This window comes from Ischnura elegans, chromosome 8 (assembly GCF_921293095.1).
Source record: "Ischnura elegans chromosome 8, ioIscEleg1.1, whole genome shotgun sequence".
NCBI classification, from domain to species: Eukaryota; Metazoa; Arthropoda; class Insecta; order Odonata; family Coenagrionidae; genus Ischnura; species Ischnura elegans.
In genome coordinates this window covers 81621990-81633940 of record NC_060253.1, presented here as the reverse complement: position 1 = coordinate 81633940, position 11951 = coordinate 81621990, and the positions used below count along the sequence as shown (strand labels likewise).

The following is an 11951-nucleotide window of genomic DNA, read 5'->3' as shown; positions in this document are numbered from 1 at the left end:
CTTTCCTCACTACATAAGGTTTTAACTGCTGACAATCTTTCGTTATGGCTGTAACTGATTTTACAAAGGTATGGAGGCAGACGAAGCTGAAATCCAACGCCTTCCATTTGATCAATACTCACGTATGAGAACGATTTCTAGGTATTTTTCGCTATAAGATGTTAAGTGCATATGAACTTGTTAACTAGTAACCACTGTCGATGTGTTTATATTAATTTTTGCCATAAATTAGTTCATAATTACTGAAGTATCGTATACAGATACGTAGGAAACTTGCCCTTCAGGATAGGTGGCGCCCCTACCGGCCTCAACGGGAAACGGCTTCATTAAATGACCATGCCTGAACGGAGAGTGTCCAGACCTCATATTCTAAGACCGTGGTTGTGTGCTACCCGTATTTGTGCAAGCCCGCGGCACCGATCCGCAGTGTCACGTGGTACCAACATGTATCCCCTCCCCCGTCCCCCGGTATCTTACAGACCTCATGGCTACATTTATATCGTATAATTTAATAATTTATATTGTATATCGTCTTTTTGCAAGATGAAAACATGGACTTGCGACCGTAGGCTAATGCTGACTAAATAGTAACTCTGCATTGGATGCGCTTTGATGTGTTGTACTAGTTTCTGTTACGTCAAATCATCAGAATAAGTTCATTTGATCCTGAGAGGTGAATGTATTTCACACGTAGCCCACATTTGTTATTGTCGAAAAACTCCTCTTCGAAATGGTTATTGCGATTGGTTTTGAAGGTAGTGCCAACAAATTAGGAATTGGAATTATCCGCGATGGAGAAGTTATTTCAAACTGTCGGAGAACATACATTACACCCCCCGGTGAAGGTAAATATAAGTGTATTTAATAGTTACACTTTGGTCTCTCCATGTTAGTTTTTACCCGCCAAGAAACCCATTGATTTGTATATCTTCAAAATTTGGTATCACACCTTTTTTTGGGAAACATTCCAATTGTGACGGCACTAGTTATAGTCATTCTTATGTCAATAGTTTCATTGCCTCATAAACAATCAAGGGCGTATTAGGTGGCTATGTTGCTAGAGAAACTGGGTGCTTTCCATTCATCGACACAAGTGGACTTTCGTCGCGGTTTTCGTGTTCCATTCTGTGTGTTTCGCCGACTGTTGTGACACAAGTCAACAAACGATTACGCGCAGGCATTGGAGAGTTATAAACAGTTTCCGTGAGTCGCATGAATTGAAAGCACCCAGTAGTTGGGGGCTAAACTGGAAAACAAATAGTTGTTATTGCTTGTTCTCCAGATTTTAAATTAAAGGGAAAACAGACTTAAGTTCAGCGTATAGTTTGGCTTAACAAGCCTATTCTCCACAACATCTACCCTCACCTCATGGAAAGAACCTTCACTGCGTTCCTTTGATGTTCTTTCTAACCCCAAAAACTACTGTTTATTTAACATAATAGTACAAGTAGATGGTCCAAATTTCTATGAAATCGTCTCTTGTCATTTAATAAGGTATAAAAATAATTGATAAGCGTAATCGTGTTTAACAAGCAGTTCACAACTTTCAACAGAACAGTATAAATTAACTGCTATCCTTTTATATCCTTGCTCTTTGTGCAACTCAAGTAAGCATTCAACAGCAGTGATATGAACCAAATTATTATGTAGTTATGTCATTTGATTCCATTCAACCTCCCCGATGGTTTCAATGACAGAGTTTATCCGGTAAATATTTGGGATATGTTAAAAAAAAGGTGCAACATATTTTATACCACCAGTCTAGTGTTGGGAATTGCAATTTTTATTACAGATGAATGTTTAGATGTGCCTTGACCAAATTCAAAGGTATTTAGGGTGGTTAATTTCTTTCTGATGAATGTTATACCTCGGTACTTTGTCGTTGTTACCTCTTTACTCTCGGAGGTTTCTCGTGAAGTCACCTTTACTTCAAGTAAAAACTCAAGAGACAACCAAGGTTTATTTACGGCGCAACCATCTTTGTTACTTCTCCGTTTACAAATTACATTTCCTCTGGGAGGTGGGAGAGAAACTAAAGACGAACTTCAAAATGCAAACCCTTGCAATATAACTAATATATGTAATTATCACTTACAATTACTTTGGGAAGGCCAAACTGTGCAAAAATGGACATGAGGGCATTAATCAAGGCACTACTCGCAGTGGAGGTCATTCTGATTACTTCTGGACATTTGCTATAGGAATCCACAAGTACCAGAAACATACAGTCTAAAAATGGGCCAGCAAAATCAAGGGGGGTGGACACCCAAGGCTCTGTTGGCCATTTTCATGAATGATATGGTGCTTGGACTGGCACATCTCTTACAAGAGAACATCTTTCACATGGTTGGAGACTCTATTTCTTTATCTAACCCTGGCCTCCGAGTAAAACTCATGGCAAGAGACTTCATTTTTGTAATACCCAAGTGACCAGAATTCACTCAGTAACTGGCATCTTAATGATCTTTGAATCACAACTTTGCCAGATAAGATTATGCAATTATTCGCAATGGAGAATTCTGTCTTGTGCTTTGAGAACTGTTTCAAATGTTCACTATTACTGATGAGCCACTCATTGTTTTTCATGTTTTCATGAACTAGAGCTAGGTCCTTGTCTTTCTGGTTCTCTTCAGCTATTTCAGTGGCTGTCACAAGGGCAGTATCAACCAATAAAAATTCACATTCAAGATCACCTCCTTGCCATCAGAAATATATAATCTAGATAATGCATCAGCATTTGCATTCTTGTCCAATTTTCTGTATTTAATGTTATAATTAAGTCCACTCAAGAATTCAGCCCATCTTTGCCATCTTTTGTCATTCAAGGTTGACAATGAGGAATAAGGATTAAAATTGTGGATTAATGGTTTATGATTGGTAGTAGTAATTACAAATAAATGACCTCTTAGTTATAAGTCAAATTTCTTTTTTCCTTGTTACCTCTTTACTCTCGGAGGTTTCTCATGAAGTCACCTTTACTTCACTTAAAAACTCAAGAGACAACCGAGATTCATTTACGGCGACGCCATCTTTATTACATCTCCATTCGCAAATTACATTTCCTCTGGGAGGTGGGAGAGAAACTAAAGACGAACTTCAAAATGCAAACCCTTGCAATTTAACAAGGAAGGAATATCTTGTGGTGCATTTCACGATGCTTGTAGTGCCATTAATTGGACTTTTGCTTTACTATGTAACTGAGTAAATTCATGTTATCCCTGCATCATGATTCAATTGGAGGACATTTTGTAATTTGGTGTTCTGTCAGCAAAAAATTTTTTTAAATCTGAATTACCTAATGTGCATATTTTCACATGCTTAGGGATTTATCGCAATTTTGATTTGAATGCATGGCTGCAATGTCATTGACGTGAGATAAATCTACAGTTGCTATTGAAAATGGATAGAGCAATAAATAATTTGGTAAGCAAATCAGTACAGACTTGTGGTAGTCCACATGAACTTCATTCTCATTTATTCGAGTGTGTATAATTTTTGGCTCCCTATGAATGTGCAACAGAAAAATTGCATTTAGATCTGTGTGTTCCACTTGGTGTATCACATTACGTGTACTTGTTACTTGACCTCTTATCTGGTTTTGCCAGTACTATCTACTTCTTTCCTAGCAGACTAGCTGACATAACAAATTTTCATTTATAGACCACACTCACACTTTAGACAAACCATTTGTCATAAAACACAAATGACTCATTGTTCATTCTTAGGAAATTTGCAATAATACATACATATATTTGTTTGACAATTTTATGCTTGGACAGTACCTAGAAAGGGTACCAGATTAATTATATTACCCACCTTCCTATTAAATTAAAGGGTTTTAAAATGTTTCAATTTTTGGTTCTATCCCATGTACTATGTTACCTGAGGGGTTCAAAAGAAAGAGAGAGGAGCAGGGAGTTCAAAATAGCATGTGCTTAACAACTGAAAGGGCCTTCGTTATAATTCAAACAGCTGTAGTAATTTTCCACACTTTTTTAATTTTCTCGACCAGTTTCAATGCTTACACATCATTAACGGCTCTTGATAATGGTGTGTAAGCAGTGCTTGTTGCATTGTGCTGGTCATTTTTTTATGGCTTTAACTGAAATATTCCACTTTAAAGCATTTTGTGAATTTTTTCTTTGGATCAGTTGTTTTCTAAGTGTAAAGGGTGCTGAGTATCAGTGGTGGATCTATGGGGGGGGGGGGGACAAGGGGGTTAGAGCCCCCCCCCCCTTTGGACATCCAATTTACACTAGATAGAATGGAAATTTTTTGTTTAGACCCACAATACTTCTGGGAATTTACCCCATACTTAGCCCCCCTTGTCCCTATCCTGGATCTGCTACTGCTGAGTATGCTATGAAGTACCTATCTACTGGTATTGTTTTGGCCACTGAATACGATATGTATATTACCTAAGAAGGACCCTGTGCACCACTTTTTTTGGTTTGTCCCTTTGTTGCGCAGAGGAAATGTCCGAGCTTTTTTTCCGAGGGATCCCTTAAGGATGTTGTCCACCAGATGTAGTATCCATTCCTGGAGTTGATACACATAATAATCAGGGATGACAAGTGAAATGAAATGAATATGTTTCATTTCGACCCATAGGGAAATGAAAATATGAAGCCTAGGTTTAGTTTCGTTCCTGCATGGAATTAAAATCAATAATAATGTTAAGTTTCGACCCGGGACAAAACGAAACTCTAAGTAACGAAACTAAATTAATCAAAATTTCACTTCTCGTAGTTAAGTTTTGATCCCAAAAGTTGAGTGGAGGGGGATAAGAGGGAATAGTTTCGACCCATTACGTTTGACATACATGTAAAAAGGTTAAAACATTGAGCTTAAAATTGAATGTCCAGTTTGCGTTCACCATCCTCCTGTTTATGGGGAAAATATGAATGCCCCATGCATCTACAGTAGACTCTCGTTTATACAAACAATGTTATTACGAAGTTCTCTTAATTACGAAACAAATCGTTGGTCCCGACGGAAAGACCTATCCAAGCTATAAAAAAAGAACGTTATTACGAAATTACGAACCTCAGTTACACGAATTACGAACCCGGCTCTTACAAAATGAACTTTATTACGAAGTTCCACGCATAAACTACGGCATTTAGGTGGATATTCACTACGTTGAATTTTAATAATCGCGCCACGTTTAAGTTCTACACGTGCACTGTGCCCAAAAGTATCAATTATGGTTCTTTATTCAGTTTACGCACATCATTTGATAAGCTTCATTCCTCACGAGTCATGGTGACCCACTTATAACTGCTCGTAAATTGGACGTAAAGTTAGTTCTCTTCCTAAAAACATTTTATTTACGAATTTTCAGAGATACGAGCATTCAAAATTTTCAAATTTCAATTTTGGCACCTTTTGATTTGGCCGTTGCTATGCGGTATGGCGCTGGGGAACTCTCACTGTGGGCACAATCTGAACAAAGTATCATTGAATCTGGTGTGAATTTAGGAACTTCTTCAGCGTTTCGCCCGTTCTCCGTCACCGCGGGGAGCTATTTTTTCGGCTCCGAATGCGTCGTACCACCAGCTAGATCAATTTGTCACAGTCGTGAGTTTGCGCATAAGTGTAATGCAGTGTTGCATTCTGCAGGATAATCGTACTCTTCGATTCCTAGCATACAGTCCGGCCGGTGAGAGTTGTCCGATCACGGCACCTTAGGAGGGGCGGATAACCCTGGTCGAGCGCGATTTACAGCTAATCGCTCTACCCCAAACGCATCTCACACCCTCGTCTAGTCATACAACGATGTTAAATGCATAAGGAGCCCTGAAATAAGCTTGATCCATCGTCCCTTCCGGCTCCTTTCTTCACGGAGCCCTTTGTAGGCGTTTCCCTTTCTTACCTGGCAACCTTGCCCCCTACCCCAACCTAGACCATTCTGCCTGTCATCGGACAGCTCTCGGCGGTCGTAGTGTAGGTTTATCAGCTTAGGAACAAGGTCTTGGAACGCATGTAGTTCGTATATCGGACTTACTGTATTCGGGAAGATATCAACCCCCCATTGCGTCATGTCGCATTCTTCTATTGAGAAACTGAAACGAATTTTCATGATTATATATTTTTCCACGTAATTTAATCGCGTTTATAATATACTTTTATTTTGACGATTCCTAAAAGAAATGTTCCTATGAACTTCGTTATTACGAACCTCCGGTTTCTCAATCCCGTGAACTTCATAATAACGAGAGTCTGCTGTAATGGCGGTAGGCCGAACCTCTACTGTATTCAACCATACTTCGTGCTCGGTGTGTGGGTCGAAACTAAACTGTTCAAAGGTGGTCCCTCCAGTGCGAAACATCATCTGCGTTTCGTTTTGTCTCAGAGTTTTAGTTTCAACCCGAAGTAGTTCTGACTCCGATTTCGTTTTGACCCTGAGTTTAGTTCCCCGCATTTAAATCCATCCCGTTTTGTTTCTGCATTTCGCTCCTAGGAATGAAAGTATTGAAATTTTCCTGGTTTTGACTTTTGCTTAGTTTCAATTGCCATCCCTGATAATAATACGGAGTTCTTGGTCATTGTCTACTTCTTGCATGGGATTCCTAATTAGTCTGTTGGTTGCTGTGTAAAATGCGACGGTCATCTATTATTTTGTTCTAGTGTACGAGGTCATCTATTATTTGGTGAGGTTCTGTGACTTCTATCCATGATTTCTACTGTTGAAGTGATCCACGTATAAAAATGATACCTGCTAATCAACAGCTATAGCTCTCTCTTGCCTTGTCAAGCTAGTTAATTTAAAGTGTATGAATAGGTAACATATACGGTGAGAAAACATACCTAAGTTGTGTAACAGGATTTATATCCCTATGCTGGTGCACCTAAATTCATGTAAATATATGCTTGCGGACTCGAAACTCATCACCTTTTCTTGTCACCTAGTAGTGCAGGAGGACGCTCAAGTTGCATCTAACCTGTTGCCATTTGCATTGTGGTGATTCTTACTCATTTGTTTCTAGGATTTCTGCCCAAGGCTACGGCTGAGCATCACCGTGCCAACATCCTTGGTCTGTTGCATGAGTCCCTGATGCAAGCTAAGGTGAGTAAAGGAAAGTTGAGTGTGGTGAGCATTGTTTCCAATTGCCAATGCTAGCTTTGGTTTTAATGATGCAGGTGCAGCCAGAGGACATAGATGTGGTGTGCTACACTAAGGGCCCGGGCATGGGCTCCCCCCTTGTCTCTGTGGCAGTTGTGGCACGCACTGTTGCCTTGTTGTGGAATAAGCCCATCATTGGAGTGAATCACTGTATTGGACGTATCCTTCAGTTTAAGCTCTTGAAAACCTTCCTCAGGGTTGAGACATGATGTTGCAAGTTCGCTCTGCTTTTATGGGTTTTACTTGTCATGTGTTTTTCTTAAATGATAATTTTTGCTCTGGTATGGAAAAGCTTCTTTTGGCCTAGTAATGGTTAACTGTTAACTCATAGAGTATTATGTAGTTGCTAATTAAATTTCCTTATCTTAAATATATACTTGGGACTCAGTTTCTCACACCTCTTCTTCACGTAATAAGGACATGCAAATCACCTTAGGGAAAATCTCTTTTGAATTTAAAAAATATTTTGTAATTTAGACAACTACTCAATATGTTACCATTCTTCTTGACTACAACCAAGATATTGAAATGGGTCGGCTGGTCACAAAGAGCTGTAATCCAACAGTGCTCTATGTGAGTGGCGGAAACACCCAAGTCATTGCTTATTCCAATCAAAAGTATCGCATATTTGGTGAAACCATTGACATTGCTGTTGGAAATTGCCTTGACAGGTTTGCAAGAGTGTTGAAGTTATCAAATGATCCAAGTCCTGGATACAACATAGAACAACTGGCAAAAAGGTGAGGCCGAGTATTGTAAAGCAATCAATTGCTGTGAATCAGCAGTTTTAATCTGGAAATTTTCAAGACTTCCCCTCGAAAGACATTCTTCCTGAAAATTATGTGAATTTTAAAATACAAAAAAGTGCATGAAAGGCTTGCCATTAAATGTTATTTCGAGAATAGTTTGGTGAATGCGTTTAGATTATTACTTGAGTTTCCAGCTGATTATGAGGAGAATTAAAGAAAAGTTAATGGACAATTTCTTAAACATTAAAATTTAATAGTAACTAGGAATAGAACTAAATCTTATTGATGTTAAATGTCTTATGCAAAATGTTATCATTAAAATAATCTGTTAACTATCTCAATGACAATTGGGTGACCCTCTCGAAGAAATGAGTAAGTCTTTTTATCTTACTTCACAGTGGCGTGAACTATGTTCCTCTGCCATATGTTGTCAAAGGGATGGACGTTTCCTTCTCTGGCCTGCTGTCTCACATGGAAGAGCACGCGGAGGAACTTCTTAAGGCATATACTGCAGCCGACCTCTGCTACTCTCTCCAGGAGACAGTGTTTGCAATGCTGGTTGAGATCACAGGTGGGTGCACCTTGTAAATGACAGGGTTCTTGCTCTCGTTGGTGAGACTCACCTTCCTACCCTAGGAATTTTTTTGTTCAGAAAGACACTTCCAACTACGTTGTAAGTACATATATCCATCCAGTCACTCCTGAGTGCAAATGGAAATTCATTCACGGTTTTTTCTACTCTTCATCCTCTAATATTTTTGCATTACAGTGGACCCCCATATTATATTAATTATTCTATTTTATAAATATGAACCTTTTGATCCATCAATTTATCTTTATTGACATATTAAGGTGTTCTTTTTAATAATGACGCCGAAATATTATGACAAGCTGAGAAGGGAGGATAAAAAAGGAAAAGTTAGTTGTTTGAAATTGGAGAGAAGTAATGGGCACAGTCATTAATAGTATAGATAATCTAAAATAGGCAAAAAAAAATTTCTTGTTGGCCACTACTCTGCCCACTTTATCTTTTGAACATGCAACTCTGAATGTGGGCACCACTCCCAACCAGTGGCGCAGCGATGGGGGGTTTTGGGGGTTAAAACCCCCCAGAGCTCAGAGAAATATTTAAGTTTAATCCATTTTACTTAATTGGATTGATATTACTCATAGAATAGTGTAAGGATAAATAAAATATCCTTCAGAAAGCTGTTAAACCCACCATTTAAAGTTCCACAATTTATTAATCCGTACCGCACCTACCGCTTATCCTGGTGGGTATTCCAATCCCCCCCACACACCCCGGTATTAGTTGCACCTAAACCACCCCAGCCTTAATTCCTGGCTGTGCCCCGGCTCCCAACACCCTATTAGGAATCATACCCTCAATAAACAATCCGTTATAGTTATGGGGGATGTAATGTAATTTTTGATTTGTCTGAAGAGAGCTGTCTGATTTGTGCAGAGCGGGCAATGGCACAGTGCGAGTCTGAGGAGGTTCTGCTGGTGGGGGGTGTTGGTTGCAATGAGCGGCTGCAGCACATGATGGGCGCCATGTGTGCAGAGAGGGGTGCCACCCTCCACGCCACAGATGAGCGCTTCTGTATTGACAATGGTGCCATGATCGCTCAGGCCGGCATTGAGATGTTCCACTGCGGAATGATCACACCGTGGGAGGAGACAACATGTACACAAAGGTGAGTATCAGTTGCTTCTTGTAGCGGCATTTTACTTGATGGTATCAGGGTTCCCACTCAACCGTGATAACCTTAAAACCGTGAATTTCGTCTACCGTGAAAAAACCTGGAAATAGCCGTGAATTTCTTCATAAAACCTTAAAAATCTCTCAAACTTGATTGTAGAACAACGATGGAATGGTTGAAAGAAAAAAAAAAACGATATTTCAATCATGTTTCAAGGTCATTCACGTGCAGGCACTGTCTACGCATTTACCTGCACACGTGTATTCGAAAGCGCAACTATTAATTGGTCCGTGTGCGCCATGACAGCACATTGACCTTAAGCCTGCGATAGGAATACGTTAATCCTGGCAAAAATCAGGCAATTCTTCACATCCCTGCCACCCTGCTCTGTTCATTTTCCCACTCACACCCTTTTAGCCGGACATGAATTTTGCTAACTATGGGTGACGTCATGAGAGAGAGCACTTTCATTGCTGCGTTTGCATTCAAGGCATCTGTTGCGTTTGTTACATTTTTAGTTAACTTGCGGCCGATGATTGTTGCGTGATCAATATTTCTGCCTAAAATGCCCTATCTACAAACCGTGAATTTGATGACATTTATACCGTGAAAACCTGGGAAAAACCGTGAATTTTATGATGTAGTTAGAGTGGGAACCCTGTGGTATAGTCAGGTAGTTGGTGGTTCATTCGTATCCAAATGTAGTCCCCCCCCCCCATTTGGCCCATGATATGATTGAGGCACTGAATCCATGTCCTCAACATCTTTGCAATCAGGCTAATTATGATTGCCATTCTGTGATCTGACCAGAACTCTGCCTGTCAACCACCTCTCTGTTACCGTCTCCTGTATTTTAGACTTAGTATTCTTGAGGGTGTTCACAGTTTTAGCTTTCTATCAGTGGTAGAGTCTGGGAGTCCACTAATCTGGAAAACCTGGAATACTGTGGGAATTTCAGTTGTTTTGTCTCTTACATTGTCCAGCAAAGACTTAACTTAAGTGTAAAATTCCCCTGCAGCAGAGAAAGAAATGAAGTAATTTTTATTGAATTTTTACTCTAATATCCCCTATCATGTACCGTATATGCCTGAATATAGTCCCCCCTTTTTTCCAAAAATGCCTGTGGTGAAAGTAAAGGGGGGGACTATATTCAAACGCATTTTTTTTAACTGTTCCCGAAACTGAAGCCTCAAAATTAGGGGGGGGGGGATACTATATTCAGAGGGGGACTATATTCGTAGAAGTATGGTAAATCTGTTAGCATAGTTACTTAATTAATTATATTCTCATTTATGAATACTCACAGCTTATATTTGGATTCTCATACTAGATAGCAGAACTGTTTTCATTGTAGACTCAAATTCTAGCTCCATTTTGGGTATTTCATGATGTTAAATTCACTGCTATGTACAAATCTTTGTGGAGAGGTAGTCAAGAGTGCTCACCATGGAAATTGCCAATTGGAAAATTAATTTCTACTATCGTTATGTGCAGATATTTGGACAAAAATGAATCATATTGTGTTGTAGATGACTTCTCTATTTTATATCCTGTCCTTGAGCCACAGAGAGTGGATGAGGAGATTGTGGGACAATTGTGGATTTTGTGGCACCAGAATTGAACTAGGACATAGAAGTTGTCCATCTATGTAACAAAGACAAATTTTAATCAGATACATAGCTTGATGAGTGTGGTGCTTGTTATACAGGCTGTGAAATGCATTTGTTAATTATCTTCTTGAACACAATATTTTCACAAGTCAATGATAATTTCATTATGTGTACTTCTTGGTTGAGGGCTGAAAATTTTCAGTGAAAATGAAGTTTGTCCTTGATTTACTTGCTTTAAAACAGCCTTGCTCAGACAATATGATAGGATTGTATGCTCTTTCATACTTACAGGTACCGCACTGATGATGTTACGGTCAAGTGGCGTTCATGATTGACACCAAAAATCTTTATGTGAATGGCATCCCTACTGAATAATTATCATCATTCATTGTACCATCATAAGTAAAAATTTTCCTTCTTTCTTAGTCAGCCTTATCATTTTCCCAAATGACTCTGATAAAATGAGTAGTAAGTTCTGAGTGTTTCACCGTTCACATAATTTTTTTTCATGGAGACTGAAGGCAAAAGCTTGCCCCAAGGTTGGTGTGTATGGAATGGGTGACTCTTGAGTTGTATGCACCTGCTATGAGATGTGGAGGAAAGGGGTGGTACTATATGTCATGCTCAGGCATTCTCTATAAGGACAAGCAACGATGAGGCTGAAGGGGAGGGTTGGATATGTGTGGATGCCGTACTGAAACCACTTGTCGTGAATAAAAGTGATTGGGATGGAGAACGTGCTGGTCTTGGAGAAGAGTTTCAT

General features: G+C 39.4%; 1 protein-coding gene across 2 annotated transcripts; it reads left to right on the top strand.

Moving 5' to 3' along the window:
• The first annotated feature begins 455 nt into the window (after positions 1 to 455).
• On the top strand, positions 456 to 11613 carry LOC124163988 (probable tRNA N6-adenosine threonylcarbamoyltransferase). 2 transcript variants are annotated; one of them, XM_046541133.1, is made up of 7 exons: positions 456 to 845; positions 6990 to 7069; positions 7144 to 7285; positions 7647 to 7866; positions 8274 to 8446; positions 9341 to 9572; positions 11480 to 11613. In XM_046541133.1, exons 1-7 carry the CDS (start codon positions 731 to 733, stop codon positions 11517 to 11519), a joined length of 1002 nt encoding a protein of 333 aa, XP_046397089.1. In that variant the 5' UTR covers positions 456 to 730; the 3' UTR covers positions 11520 to 11613. The 2 variants fall into 2 exon arrangements, with proteins under 2 accessions (XP_046397089.1, XP_046397090.1); XM_046541134.1 differs by lacking the exon at positions 456 to 845 and having other exon boundaries at positions 6988 to 7069; positions 7124 to 7285.
• The last annotated feature ends 338 nt before the right edge of the window (positions 11614 to 11951 follow it).

What these genes read in the sequence shown, in the direction of transcription:
- LOC124163988 (XM_046541133.1), top strand. Translation starts at nt 731, where the DNA reads ATGGTTATTGCGATTGGTTTTGAAGGTAGTGCCAACAAATTAGGAATT. An exon ending in CATTACACCCCCCGGTGAAG is followed by an intron (nt 846 to 6,989) that starts GTAAATATAAGT and finishes ATTTGTTTCTAG; the next exon opens with GATTTCTGCCCAAGGCTACG. An exon ending in AGTCCCTGATGCAAGCTAAG is followed by an intron (nt 7,070 to 7,143) that starts GTGAGTAAAGGA and finishes TTAATGATGCAG; the next exon opens with GTGCAGCCAGAGGACATAGA.